The sequence below is a fragment of the Perna viridis genome, chromosome 1 (assembly GCF_037379345.1).
Source record: "Perna viridis isolate PV_CMFRI_1.1 ecotype Kerala chromosome 1, ASM3737934v1, whole genome shotgun sequence".
In the NCBI taxonomy this organism is placed as follows: Eukaryota; Metazoa; Mollusca; class Bivalvia; order Mytilida; family Mytilidae; genus Perna; species Perna viridis.
In genome coordinates this window covers 49,710,505-49,726,297 of record NC_142445.1, presented here as the reverse complement: position 1 = coordinate 49,726,297, position 15,793 = coordinate 49,710,505, and the positions used below count along the sequence as shown (strand labels likewise).

Sequence of the window (15,793 nt, the reverse complement as noted above, 5' to 3'; positions counted from 1 at the left end):
TATAACTCAAAGTATAATCTGAGTCTTTAGCTGATCTGATCTGAAAGAAAGAACATCGTTTAGCTAGATCCTTGAATCCCAGTTTCCGCTATATAGATCACGTGTTATCGTTAAACAATCCTAGTTCGGGGGATTTGATACATCGCATCTAAACCTAAAGAACGTGGGATAAAGGATACTACAGACACTGTGAAGTCAGCTTCATATCTTGATCTACACTTAGAGATCGATGGTAAAGGAAAACAATTGACCAAACTTTACGACAAACGTGGTGATTTTTCATTCAGAATCAACTTTCCTTTCATCTGTGGCAACATCCCTTCAGCGCCTGCGTATGGAGTTTTCATATCACAACTCATACGTTATGCCAGAGCTTACCGTAACTACGCAGACTTTTTGTATAGCGCTACTTTTCTTACAATTAGTCTTCTGGAACAATGTTATGTTGCTAGTCATCACTACTAAACTTTTATGGTCGTCAGCATTAACTCGTATATCGTTACGGTGTATCCATCTGCACCACGAAAACTGATTTGTTGAACGTGTCATAGTTTCCCTTTCCTCTTTCGTCTAACCCGGACTTGACTTTTTATGAGCAAATGGCGGGTGTTTCTAGAAAGGCAGAGGACGCTTGCCCAGCCGACGCACCTGGTCTATGTCCCCAGTTTTTAGTGGAGTCCGAGTTGCTCATTTACTTTTTTCTTCTTAAAATGTATTATTTTAGTTACTGAATGTTCATTGTTGTTTTTTTTTTTCTGTTTTCCGTGTCTGGCTTTGCCCCCGGATTACATCCTTTTGATTTCCACTAGAATCTTGGTTCCCTTGATTACTCTTTGATACTTTTGGTTTTTATTATTATTATTATGGTGAAATAACAAGCAACAAAAACACTTAAAAAACAGAATTAATCAACAAAGCACAGTCCAAAAAATTAACCTGTTCAGACAGCTATTGCAACAACATAGGCAGAAAAGTTTGGTTGATGATTTAGAAGAAAATAGAAATCATAGGATCACCCCCTCTTTTTCCTGAATCGCTAGACACCCCCCCTCCCCCCCCCCGAAAAATGACCTTAGTATCGAGATTGAAATAAAATCCCTTAAACCACTTATATATAAATCCTTGTTCCCGCGAAAGAAACCTTCAAAAGACAAAGGTTGTTGCATCATTTACGGATGCATAGCCAATGCTAGGTATAACATAACCAGGTAATGTAAACTGTAACGTGTAATTAAACTTCAAAATAAAAAAAAAAAAGCGAATAGAAGGTACGAGTATTAAATGGTACGAATTGTGTCGACATCAAACCAATAAATAGTTGCTACGCTTCCCAGTAAACCATACTCCCTAAATAAAAAAATCACACGTGCATTGCATCCACAAAGATGCCCTTTTTCATTAAAAACAGGAAAAGAAAAGCCGAAAAGTCTTCGTCCAACGGGGTAAATATATATTTCCTGAGTAAATAAGAATTTTAAACCTAACATCTAATTGGAGACCGTCACGTTTGTTGTTATCCCAGATTTACAATTACAGGGAGTGTAACTATCATGACTATAACATGTCACTGTGTAGTCTCCTTGCAACCCTTAAAAGGCAAATGTGAACATAATTGATTTTTAATCATGAGATCAACATCGCTGTGGGTTTGAGTCCCACACGTATCCAGGTTTCAATGCACCTTCCCTAGACAAGGGGTTTCACCTATTTTCCAGTCGGGAATATCCGGCTTTCCTCCCCTACAGGCCTGGCAACCATGAGAGAAGCTCACATTAACTGAACAAATGAAATCTTGCTGTCAGTTTAAAAGCTCTTTAGAATTTATGTTTATTGTTTGAATTGTTGTACGCACCTGTTTATTAATTATAATTTACCTTTTCCTTTACCTTTATTGATACTTGGATTGTCTTTTGCCATTTTTTTCTATTTCATCCTTGTGACATGTTCATTCCATTTAGTTCTGTTTCCACAGATCTTTAAAATTTCTGAATGTTCTGTGCATGTAGCAACCTTCTTTTGATCTTCCTAGGGTATGTCCTACCTATTCCCTTCTAATAAAACTTGTATGATTGTTATGTCTTCCATGTCACATTGTTTCAGAAGTTCTATGTTGAATGTTTTCTTGACCACAAAGGCATTTTGAAGGAAGGTTGACCATTATTCAAAGTCTTTCTCTGTTTTTTTTTGTGCAAAAAATCAGAGGCATACAAGAGTGTCGATTGTACAAAGCTCTTGTGGAGTTTTGATTTAGTAATCTTATAGTACTGCAGATTTCTATATATAAAATAATGCATCCTTTGCTCTACATAATCTGCCATGTACATGTATGTCATACACAGTTCCAGTTCCACTATATGTTTTGACAATATTACATGTATATGTTCAAAATGTTCATACAAGGTATGAAGATTGGCAATTCCTAATCGGTAGTAAACTTAATACATTTCTTGTACTTTCCTGGGCATGAATGAACTGCCATGGTATATATAATTTGCTATCTGTGAAGCTGAAAATTTAAACTAATAGTGTCATACATGTACTAACTAAAACAGGGATTTCAAAATGTATTAGCACCTTGGGATTTTACCCTCTGCAATAAAAAATTTGGGGAAAAAAAGAAAAGATTAAAACCAACAATTTATAAAAGAAAATTTCAATTGATTTCATGGTTGTTCCTTTGGTTTTTTCTAGATATAGCCTTTTATTGGTATCTTCTTCAAGGTCTGCTTCTGTTTATGTGGCATCTTTTAAACAGTTTATATCAATTAATGTTGTACTAGCCAACTACAACACAAATTCTACATTGAAAGAAAAATATAGGATGCCACATCATTATTTAAAATCCCCATAAATTACCTGTGTTAACTTAAGGCCTTTTTTTAAGACTCATAGTAGTATGGTATGGATAGTGCTAGAATGTTGTTATAATGTCAAATCCTTATAATTCTCCTCCTGTTGATTCAATCTGCCATTTCCTGGCTGTTGATTTCTAATGATTTAAGACCATTCTAATAAAAATTAATCATGCCTGATATGTCTTAAGTTTCAATGTCCTGAATGTACAAACACAACAATGTTAATATTGCAGAAAGTTTCTGAGTTGTAACCATGGTTGACATCTGCTAAAGTTAAACCTATAACATATTGAGATCTGAAAGTAAATGTCAGCTGTAAACAGTATTTGTTTATCTAAAATACTATCCTTGGCCAATCCCTCAAAATTTGTATAAATTATCTCTTTGTCTTCTGCCATTTTTGAAAGCTGGAGTTGCCAGGTTGGAGATCTACAGGACTTAGCTATATTTCCTTCCTTACTTCCAAAAATTGGACATAACTTTATACACTTTAATATATTATATTTCATTGTTATGAACTTTTATATGGGTAAGGGTGACACCTATTAATTTTTGGGTCAAATATGAACTTTAAGAAATATATGATTTTTTTTTCCAAAGTACTGCTTTGTGGATGATCTGGAGCATTACTTTTGTTAATTTTGGTTACATAAGAATGTTTGATATAAATACAAAATGTAACCATTATTATAATTAGTAACTAGAATATTTTGTTACTTAGGACCTTTTGTATCACAAGCCATTGCCCTATCAAGCTTAGCAAAATTCATTCCAAATAATGTTTCTCTTTCTAGTACACCAATGTCACAGTTAATGCAGGACAGTATTTAAATCTACTTACATGTATATTTTATTTTTCAAATCTAAGTTTTTATTCCTGAGTAATTAGGACTGATTTTTTTCTATTACAATGGAAAACAGAAATTATGTTGAAAACATGCACACAGAGGTATTAACACATTGCATTCTTAATGATATGGAAGCAATTTTACTTTTCAGAAACCAAAATTTGGTACTCCTCAGAACTCAGATGAGAAAAGAAGCAAAAAGAAGAAATTTCTTGGCGAAGAACTTGATAGCGACTCTGATATTCTCAGGTATATTACAGTTCTTTTCTAGAGATTTACAAGTTTGCCATGTGACCTAACTTTTATGGATGAGGATCACGCAGTCTTGATAATTGTAAAAAAAAAAAAACAATATAAGGTATGCTTTCATACTGTGCAAGGATTTGTCATAAATAATGCCAGTATCAAAGGAACAAATTTCTGAAATGTTAACTATGGAGTATGGAACATGTATTTAAGATTTATAGATTGATTGATTATCAAAATTTTAATTCCAATCACTGCGACATAGTAGGTTAAGAAAGTTGAATGTTATCAATGTACATTTAATTTGTACAGAATGAATTAGTTAAAAGTGTCAACTAATTTTTTTTATTAATAGTTAATTTTTAAAGAAAATAGGTTTTAATTGAATTGTCAATGATGGTAAATTCTGAATGTCAATGTATTGCAGTGAAAGCGAAGTAAACAAGAAAGCAGGATACTCTTCATCTGAGGAAGAAGAAGAAACTGCTCAGGAAAAGAAATTAAGGCTTGCCAAACAGTACTTATCACAGATACAGGCTGAAGGTAAGGCTATTCAAAGTGAAGGCCCTTCCCTGTCTCTTTTCAGGATGCCTCATTACCCATTTTTTTTTGCCAGGAACAATGTACTGGTAATGACACCCTCCTTACTTTTTTGGGCACTTGAAAGGTAATAAAAAAATGGCTCCCTCCCTTTTGGTTTTCATGTAAAATGGCCTGGAACCAAGAAATTAATGTTGAATAACTTTGGGAAGGAATAATACAGATATTTTTATGCCCCTATTATTGGGCATCAGTTATTTCTGTTGGCTCCTTGACTCCCACAATAAATCTCCATTTAAATGATTTGTGAAGTGTAGTTGATTTCTGCATGATTTATTATAACTATGTGTGATTTTCATCTTGGTAATACACCAACTTTCTTGTTGACCATGCATTCTTTATCTTAGAGTTCTAGGAAGAATCTAAAATTTTGTTATGAAGTTGAGAGATGTTTCTTGTAGGTGTGAATTGGTCTGAGTTAATTACACACTAACTTCATGTCATCTAGTACCTGTTTCATTTGACATGTAAGGGAGTACAAACATCTTTGTCTTATATTTTTTCTACTCTTTCTGCTTGTATGTCTTTTAATTCTTTGTCTTTCAGTCTTTCATTTTGATTATTCTTTTGGTATCTGTTTTTTGTAGAAGCAGACAAATTAGAGGATGATGAAATTCACAAAGATATAGTATCACACAGACTAAAACAAGATATTGTAAGCATAAACTTTTAACATCAGTTGGACAGAAATTAAGAAACACCATATTTTTCTGCCTTGAATCCATTTGCATTCTGTGTTTTCCTTTTTAACAATTTCAAATACAGTATACATATTAATTTGTTTGTTATTCATATTTTGCACTATTTTTCTTTTAGCTTGAACAAACAGGAAGGTTACATAAACAAGTAGCAGATGACGTAAGTTCAGGAATATAAGATTAACAATTGTCATGAATACCAATTTATAAGATTTTTTTATAATATTTTGATGATTAGCATGCTTTTACCAATGATGTTTGGATAAATTGGAGCAAGTCAAATAACATGTATTTAATAAAATATATTTGACATTTTAAAAGTGAAAAAGTGAAAAAAATTGGTTTCACATGTGAAATATTGAAAATTATTACACTCAGATAATTTGATAAATCATAGATATTTATGTGATAATATTAATTTTAAGCACAATTAGACTCTTTTAATGCCCATGAAAAAATGGACTTTCCTTATAACTAGCACATTTATATTATCAGGAGTTTCTTGTTTTTAACAGCCTCACTGGTACTGTGACTTGTGACATCATACTCACTCAATAGAGGACAGTGTTTGTTCATTCCCTTTGTTCATTCAAAGTGTGTTAGAATCAAAATCATTTGTCTAGAACAATCCCATGCGTTGTTGTTTTCATGACCCAATATGATTTACTAAGAGTTTGGTACCAGTTTAAATAAAGGTTCATTGATTTTCAAATATTATCACTGCATGAAATATCTACTAGTAGAAGTTCATTTAATAAATCTTTGTTGATGTGTGCTATACAACTTCTTCACAATTTGTAAAACAAAGAAACACACTGCATTTATTCATTGATGTTAGTTAAACAGTTACAATTTGAAAAGTCTGTAGTAAAAGACAATTTTAGTATAGTTTTAATGTACAGTTTCTGTTTCTATTTTTCAGTACATACCTCCTACCACAGATGATATAACTGTATTACGTAGCCATCAACTTTCTATTACATGTATCACAATCTCCTCTGATTGTAGACACATCTATAGTGCCTCCAAAGACTGTTCTATAATCAAATGTAAGTTTAAAATAATTGGTATAATTTGGGTGGATCATTTGTAGAAAGATTTGCTCAAATGAATTGCTTCATCTGACCGATTCATGAAAGGAATAGGTATGTTAAAAGCATAGTTCTATCTACATGCAATAACAAAATATTTGTACCTTTTGAAGAAAACTGTTTTTTTGTAAGCTAAGAAACAGAAGTTGTTTCATCTGTGTTGTTAAAAGTGGTTGTTGTGTATTTCAGGGGATTTCAAAACTCACAAAAAAGTATTCACAGTACATGGTGGAAAACAGAATAAAGGTGAAGGTCACAAAGGTCAAGTGATGTCACTAGCAATATCTACAGATGGAAAATTTTTGGTAAATTTGTTTCTTTTGTAAAGTAAAGGCTAAGATATTGTGTAGTAACTCGTCTGGATCATATGTTCAAGTGAACTTATGCTATCATTAATCAATGCATGCCTTGAACTACCTTCAAAATAAGGTTGTTTCTGTCAATGAAAGCTTCATACATTTGTAATTTGACAAAAAAATGGCTAAAAAATAATCCCATATAAGATATACTATTTCCAAATAGGTAGTTCAAGGCTGCTAAAAATCACACTAATTTTGTGTTTATGAATTTTCTTTTTCATGACATTCTCTATAAAATTAATCATTTTAACTTCAAAATTTGAGGTTTTGTACATTTTTTCCAAATTTCACAATTTGAAAAAATGACATATTTTCCCAATAAAAGATGAAAAAGGCGAACAATATCATTGGTCTCTTAATACTGATTGTCTATAAACAATTTCAACCACCATGGAAGAAATATTAATCGTGGAATACCAATTTTAATGGCAGTCCTGGTTTGGTCAAACCACAAACTTAGTGCTGGAATCTGTAAGAATGAGGCAAAATTGGAAAATAATGAAACATGCTCAAAATACATAAATTTTACATTGTGGGCACATAGTTTATGGTCTATTGAAAATGAATTGACAGTTTGTCTTAAGTTATTCACACTTAAAATATGAAATGATTTCAGATTATATTTTGAAGTAGATTTTATGGAAAGACTTGAGTGTGTTTTTTTTACCATGATTCACCCACTGACTGATTCTTACAGAGAATATCACTTATGGTCCAGCTAAAGTCAATATCTAGGACATTTCTTAATGAAATGTTTTCATTCATCGTTTTAATAATATATTAAATTTAGCACTGAAACTTTGTTAAATGCATCTTTTTATGTATTTATCACACAAGAACAAGTCCAACTTAGGAAAAAATGTCTTTCCTCTTTCGTCTACCCCTGACTTGACTTTTTATTAGCAACTCGGTAGGTGTTTCTAGAAAAGCAGAGGACCCTTACCCTACCGGTGCACCTGGTCCATGCTCCCAGTTTTTAGTGGAGTCAGAGTTACTCATTTGCTTTTGTTATTTTGTATGTATGATTTTAGTTACTTAATGTTCTTTGTTGTGTATGTCTGTTTTCCATGGCTGGTCTTTGTCCCTGGATTACATTCTTTTGATTACCGCTATAATCTTGGTTCCCTTGATTACTCTTCTATATAACATTAACAACAAAAGTGTTAACAACATATTTTAGAATAAATCTACAGCTGTCAAAAACAAAATTTGAAGTCTAAAATCATTTAATTCTGTTCCTAAATGTATTATGCAGTGCAAGCTAGCATTAATTTTCTAGAATAAAATTTAGATGAATTGAGATATTTTATGCCATGATCCAGCTAAATACAGACACCAATAAACATAAAATATTAAAGTTTTCATTCATTTCTTGCAACTTGTCACAAATTGTTGCTACTTTGCACTACACTAGATATTTAGGCTAAAGCATATTTGCATTTCCAAACAAAAATCTGTTCTGGTATATTTGTACATTTATTTTAAAATTTGATGTTTACACTTCTGTTGTTAAAAAAATATGACTGTAGTAATATATTTTGTAAAGGAAAGAAGCATGCATTTATATAGAAAACTGTAAAAAAAAAAAAAAAACATTAAGCAAAGTTTCAGGAACATAATAATGGCATTCTTAAAATCTTGACATAAATTATTGTGAAAATTAATGTCCTAGATTTTGACTTTAGCAGAACCTTAAGTTCACAACTTATACATGTATCATTAGTCAAAAGTAAACTTTATATATATTGATCAAGTCCCTAGTATTCACTGAATATATCAAAATTTGAAGAATTACCTTTACTAATACCTAATTTAACAAGATGTCTAATAGAGGCTAATTTCCAGAACTAATTCTGACAGCACATGTTTAGACATTATTTGAATATTGTAAAGAGCTTCTAATTTGTTAAAAGTCCTATTTTCTTAAATTTACTATTAACATTTTATGGCACAAATGGTATTTCTTTCTCTGACAATTGGTTAACAAAGGATGTATAGTGCTAAGTTCCTGATAGCACAGGGTTTTCCCATGTCTAAATTATGCAGTTATTATAATTATTTAAATGCTTTAATTCAATAAAAATCTGGTTTTTATTATTTTGCATGAAGAATTTTTTGTATAAGAAAACTAAAATTAAACTTTATTACCAATTCAGTTCAATATTTATGTTTCAGGCATCTGGTGATGCAAATAAAGAAATTCACATTAGAAACCCTGAAACAATGGAGAGGATAAAGGTGTTCAGGGGTCATAGAAATACTGTATCAGTAAGTAAATTGAATAATGACTTCAAGATAAATACAGTTAATGTTGAGGCATATAATGAAGACACTGGAAAAAACATCAGAAATAGTATGTTCTGGTGAACAATTTAGGCTCCTTTAAATCTCTTGTAATCAATTTGAATTCCTATTACTGTGAAACATTTATTGTTTGTTTTTCTTGGATTGGTAAATTTAATTTCTGGTGAAATTTATGTGGTGTATGATCAGTAGATTATATTTTTCTACATAAACATTTTTTGGGGCATATTTGTATTTTAGACCCAACTTCTTCTTTTTTGTCAACCTTGCAAATTATACTTGATAAATTTCTATTTTTACAGGGTTTAGCATTCAGAAAGGGATCACATCAGTTGTTCAGTGCCTCACATGACCGGTCTGTAAAGATTTGGAACTTAGATGAGATGTCTTATGTAGAAACTTTGTACGTATATTTAGTGGAAACCACTTATTAATTTATTGTAATGTTTTTATTATTAAGGTATTCTGTAAAAAAATTCTAAGGAGTATTTGTTCAATGCTTTTAATGGTTACCTTAGTTAATTTAATATCTTCTGTGTTTTTCCTGACTGTCTGGGAAAACAAGATATCTTTAGAATTATGAAATATCAAATTAAATATAGTACTTTGGACAGTATGATCGCTCCCAAAAAAAAAATGATAATAAAATGTCTTTTTTTTTAGTTATTTAAAATGTGTCATTTGTATTCAATATCTGTAATTTCTTCGAATATTCAAAATGATATTTCTATCTCAGCATTCTGTCCACTCTAATATTTACCTAAAATAGTAAATTAGCGATTAATGACTCTATGTTCTTGGGGATAATTTCCATTCTTACTCTGTCATACTAAGAAATCAAGTTACCAGTCAGTAAGCTAAATTTGAATAGTTCACATAAAAAGTTATAAAAGGTGGTAACAATGTTTAAGTCACTGTAATTTTCCTTGGACTTCAGGTATGGCCATGAAGGCTAAAGTCATTGTAATTTTTCTTGGACATCAGGTATGGCCATGATGGCTATAGTCATTGTAATTTTTCTTGGACTTCAGGTATGGCCATGAAGACACAATAACCTGTGTAGACAGTTTAACAAGAGAAAGAGCTGTTACTGCAGGTGGACGGGACGGGAGTGTCAGGATATGGAAAGTGGTAGAGGAATCACAGCTAGTCTTTCATGGTCACACGTATGTTGTTAAAATAGCTTGTTCTATTTTTATTTAGGGGCCATTTTTATTTTGAGAAAAAAAAACTGCAAAAAGAATAATTCCATGAAGAAATACTGAAGCTGAAATTCTTTCAGTTTGAACTGAAGTAAAAAATAATCACGAAACGGTCTTTCAATTCTAGTTTTGTAACAAAATACCACTGAAACTAAATGAAACATATAAACCTGTATCTGTGGCAGGATGATTCATTAGATTGCACCATGGGTAAACTCATGTTTAATTGTTTTTTGAGCAATGATCAGTAAAAATGCCTGTCAGGTTATTTACTTATATAAATTTTTTAAGAATCAGTTTCTTTCAATAGTGAATCTGGCATTTATTGACTTCATTTAAAATGTTTCAAGTCATTAATAACTTTATATCCATATTTTTCAGCGGATCAATAGATTGTGTGTCACTGATCAACGAGTCTAACTTTGTATCAGGTGCTGATGACAAGTACGTAAAAATGTACCATTAGAGTTTAAGGTATATTGGCTGAATTTTTAATGTTGCTTTAGCTTAAATGTTTGTGTTATCATGGCTTTAATTCATTCAAAACTTTTTTTCAATGTAAATAAGCAAGCATGGGAAAATCTTATGCTTAAAATTTACCAAAAAGTAAATAGTTACCAGAGTTTTTATCACTAACATTACCATTCACTGCAAAATCCCCAATATTTGATCATTGATATTTATTTGACAGTTCTCTGGCATTATGGGGAGTAATGAAAAAGAAGCCATTGTGCTTTGTGAAGAATGCCCACTCTGGGGACAATGAAGAGAATTCAGTAATTAACAGTGAAAATTGGATTACTTCAGTTGTTTCATTACAGAATACAGACTTAATAGCTTCGGGTAAATACACACTTGTGTTAGCTGAACAGAATCAGAGATTCCACTGCCTCATCAAAAAAAAAAAGAAACATCCTAGATTCTTATCCCCTCCTGACCCAATTTTTGCACTCTACCCAAAAATGTTGGATGAGAATCTAGGAATTTTTTATGATCCTTTTCTACCATGTGCCATCAACTTGAAGCAACTTTGTTATCAAAGCATTTGTGTATGATTTCAAAAATGATACATGCCTTGGTAATTACACCCACACTATAGCTGTATTGAATATATTGCTTTATATGAAAGTATGAAGTAACCTCAGTCCCACAAGATTTCATCACCTACAATTAAGCAACTGTTTATAAGCTTGAATTGAAAGTGATTATGCAGTTTCAGTATAACGAGTTATACAGTGTATTTGGCCTCATGTTAACTTTCTGTTCACCTGAATATCAATTTAATCTCCTTCTTTCTAGTATCACAAAAGCTTCTGATCAGTATGTTTAACTAAAGGTTCAAATACCAGGGTGTGATTCTTAAATGAGTTTTTTTTTCCAGTGTCATATTTTACCTTGGAAAAATGATCATCTTTTCTCTTAGCAGGTTCAAAAGATGGTCAGATAAGATTTTGGAAGTGTGGTGATGGCTTTAAATCCCTTAAATCAGTGTTCAGTCTCCCGTTGGTATGTATGATCAAATTTAATTACCTGAGATAATAGTTAAATGAAATCTGAAGATTGCAATTACAGTTGACTCCACTTAATCGCATATCGCTTTATTGCATATTTTGGTTATTAGCATAATTTTCTCCTGCACAAAACCATTTCCTATTATTCTATTAGGGAAAAAATCGCTTATTTCCATAGGCCTTGCAGGTGCATTTCGGTTTATTGCATAGAGAATTTTGCCTCATTGAGGTAAAGACATGGTTTCCCAAATTCTATTTTAAGCCTTTGGGTCATAAATATGTCAATCATATTTATTGTTGTAAAAACTAGGTTATCATCAATCAGGAGGTGTTAATAATGGATTAAAAACATAATGGACATAAAAGGCAATTTAAATGATTTCTAATTGCATTAAAATAAACAAGCACCTAGGTCAACAATGACTTCTGACGACATGCCAAACATCACCTTATGATGCGGCTTGGGGTTCGGCTTGGGATATTTTTTGTCCCTATTTAAATTCTTCCGACTACAAATGATCATCAATGCAAATTTAATTTTCTTTAATGAGCTGAACAGTTTTTAGTGAGCTTGGGTTATTAGGCATAAATATCAACCGAAAATTAAAAGTCCTCATTCATTCAGTACAATGTCTAATGAAATTCAACTACCCTAAGGTGCCCCATACTATCCACACTTCATAGGAATATATTGAGGTCAATGACATGTATAATACACAACTATCAGTGTACAATGGTGATTGAACAGAGGAATAAAAACGCACAGACTATTTCAAAAGCCCAGAAACTGCAAACATTGATGAATGTTATGCTGAATCCTGTCTGAAATATGAAATATGGGATTTTTTTTCATAGAAAGGTCAGGAAATTACTTGACTATTTATAGATGAGAAACACCTGGTTTTACTTATAAATACACATGACGTAAAGAAGGTCAACAAACAAGATAAACACAATATATATTATTATTTATTGATAAAAGAACAATACAATGTGAAGGTCTATAACAATTAAATACCAGATCAGAAATGTTGAACAGTGATATCCCTGGTTGATCCACAGTATTGTCGTCTTACCTGAACTCACACTTCCGGTAAAATCGTAATTTCGGTTATAAGAATAGCCCGGTTATTTGCATAATTTTTACTGGCGAATAGGCTATGCAATTAAGCGGAATTTACTGTACTATTAAAATTTCATTTGATCAACAATATATGACAGTTTGTTGGTTTATTTAAAAGTTTCGTTACACATCCTAAAAAGCACAATTTTGTCAAAGGGATGTTCCAATTTTTCCTATGCTAAAATCTTAATATAAAGTTTATATATGCTGCTTTTGTAAAGGATTCAAAGTATTGGTGGATTTTTTCATCAAGTAGGGTATTTATTTTTCTTTAATTTCTTTCTTTTATCACCTGCTCATGTGTGAGAGTGAAAAAATTGTGGAATGAGTTTTGGAAGGTAATTTTTTAAATATTCAAAACATGGAATCCTGCTGATGTCAAGAAACATTGGAACATGCAGTTAGCAATAGGGTGCTTAGAAGTAAGAGGATGGGGTATGGATAAAACAGAATTGCACCTTTTGAATTTGTAAGAGTGTTAGGGAGAAAATTAAGAATTGTTTTAAATTACTAATATCTTATTTTTACAGACTGGTTTTGTAAACTCTCTGCAGTTTTCTAAAGATGGAAGCTTTTTGGTGGCTGGAGTCGGTCAGGAACATAAGATGGGCCGATGGTGGAGAATTAAAGATGCTAAAAATAGTATCTGTATTATCAGACTTAACAAGAAAAGTGATACATAATAAATGTATTTCTCGATAATCTTTTTATTGGATTAATAAGAACTGTTTTAGAGTGTATTACATGCAACTTCCATTTCTTAAAACTATTACCGTAGTATACATGCAGTTCCATATACATGTATAGTATATATTTTGCCAGATTCAAATTTTGACGTATTTTAGGGAGACAAGATTTGATCATTTTAGAAATTAGGGACCAAAAGGTGGGACCCGAAACAAGCATTTTCCTTATGTCCAGAAAATAACTTGACTATTAGTGAGTAGATCTTTTTGAAATTGTATAACAAGGTGTCACAACACCAAATTAAGGCTGGGGTTGATTTTCAGGGTGAAGACTTGAACCTTTTTCTTTAATTAGGGGCTTGAAACAAGCATTTTCTGTGTGTCTGGACAATAACTTTATTTCAAGTGAATAGATCTCTTTGAATTGTTCCAGACTGGGATTAATTTAAGGGGTTGTGACTTGAACCATGTAAGAATAAGGGGCTGGAAACAAGTTTTTTTTTCATCTGATTTCTAGATAATAACTTCAGTGAAAGGAAAAGGATCACTTAAAAATTGTATCACAAGGTGCCATACCCCCAAATGGAGGTTGGGATTGAATTTGGAGGTTTCGACTGGAACCATTTAGGAATAAGAGGCTATCAAGTGACCACTTTGGTTCTGATCAAACTCTTATCCTGTGTCAAATATCTAATTCAAATCAAAATTCAAAGTGGTCTTTGTAAGAATCATGCAGATTCTGTAAAATGTGATACACCCCATAAAAAGGCTACGCATTTTTAGCTCACCTGGTCGAAGGCCATGTGAGCTATTGCCATCACTTGGTGTCTGTCATCGTCATCGTTAACAATTTTTCAAAACTCTTCTCCTCTGACACCATTTGACCAATTGGAATTAAACTTGGGATGAATGTTTGTTGGGGTATCCTGCATAGAACTGGTGTGGGGATTTTTGATCTGTCAAAAAACATGGCCACCATTACTAAAAATAGAACATAGGGGTCAGACAGTAGTTTTTCGCATTTATCTCCAAAACCATTAGGTTTAACCAAATTTTGGCACAAGTGAAAGTGTTCAGCATGATGAGATCTGCCTGTGGTCAAATTTTCATTTTAATCTGTTAAGCCATGTTGGAGTTATTGGCCTTTTTCGATGTTTATTTGCTGTTTTGAATGTTATTTCTTTCAAAAATCTTCTCCTCTGACACCACTTGACCAATTGGAACCCCACTTGGTATGAATGTTTCTATGGGTATCCTGCATAGAACTGATGTGGGGATTTTTGATCCGTTGAAAAACATGGCAGGTGTTACTAAAAATACAACATAACGGTCAGACAGTAGTTTTTTGCATATATCTCCAAAACCGTTAGGTTTCTATCATCCAAATAGCTAACAAATTATGTTTTGAAGGATCTTCAAAGTGATTAACCATGAACTGAGATGCGCAATGATACAGGTGAAAATTGGCTATGAGAGGAGCACAATTAGTCCTCATTGGAATACCATCAACCTGTCTGTATAGAGTATTGCCAAAACGAATATAAATATTGTCAAATAAAAAATTCAATGCATTGATAATTTCTAAATATGCACAGTTAGTGCATTTATCCCGTCAAATCACAGCAAAAAAAGCATTGTAGTCATTACAAGAAATGAATTGAGAGCCAGACTTATCAAAATATCATTCAATTAAATATGGATACTTTTCCTTATTAGGTTTATGCGGCAGTGTTGTGTACAGGGTAGAAAAGTGATGTCTATCTACAGAATCATTTTAAGTACTCTAGCCATTAAACTATATAATTAATTCTATCCTTATGGAACTGGGCGGTGAATTTTCAGACCTGCTGCATATAAAAAATCCGTGCACACAAGGGTTTTTATAGTCTACTATAAACATCCTTGGTTCATGCACGCAACTAATCGCAGTTATCATAACAGGTTATATTTTACATTATGTACGCTTGAAGTCAATCGATACAATTCAAAATATATTTAAGACTATCGAGCTAAAACATGTCGCTAGCTAAATGGTTATATTTCATCATTATCTTCCATTTTTCATAACTTTAAGTAGATGACAAAGTGTTATAATTAATCAATATAACTGAATATCTCAATAGTTTGGAAATACATTTATGTAATTCTTTTATACAACATTTCACTACAAATGTATTTAATTATAACTATTAAATATGAAAATGCAATTATATATATATATATATATATATACGAGGAGGAATGACCTGGCCAGCGAAAACTATATTTTT

General features: G+C 32.0%; 1 protein-coding gene across 3 annotated transcripts; it reads left to right on the top strand.

Annotated features, from left to right (window-relative positions):
- The first annotated feature begins 103 nt into the window (after positions 1-103).
- Positions 104-13,539, top strand: LOC148629173 (U3 small nucleolar RNA-interacting protein 2-like). Of its 3 annotated transcripts, none has more exons than XM_088545568.1 (14): positions 104-232; positions 3,855-3,952; positions 4,377-4,492; positions 5,137-5,204; positions 5,366-5,407; positions 6,170-6,296; positions 6,528-6,643; positions 8,873-8,965; positions 9,304-9,404; positions 10,033-10,167; positions 10,585-10,647; positions 10,895-11,046; positions 11,627-11,709; positions 13,368-13,539. In XM_088545568.1, the coding sequence occupies exons 1-14, from the start codon at positions 230-232 to the stop codon at positions 13,518-13,520; spliced, it is 1,350 nt and encodes a 449-aa protein (XP_088401694.1). In that variant the 5' UTR covers positions 104-229; the 3' UTR covers positions 13,521-13,539. The 3 variants fall into 3 exon arrangements, with proteins under 3 accessions (XP_088401694.1, XP_088401686.1, XP_088401680.1); XM_088545560.1 differs by lacking the exon at positions 104-232 and adding an exon at positions 1,309-1,442 and having other exon boundaries at positions 11,630-11,709; XM_088545554.1 differs by lacking the exon at positions 104-232 and adding an exon at positions 1,309-1,442.
- Positions 13,540-15,793: the final 2,254 nt, after the last annotated feature.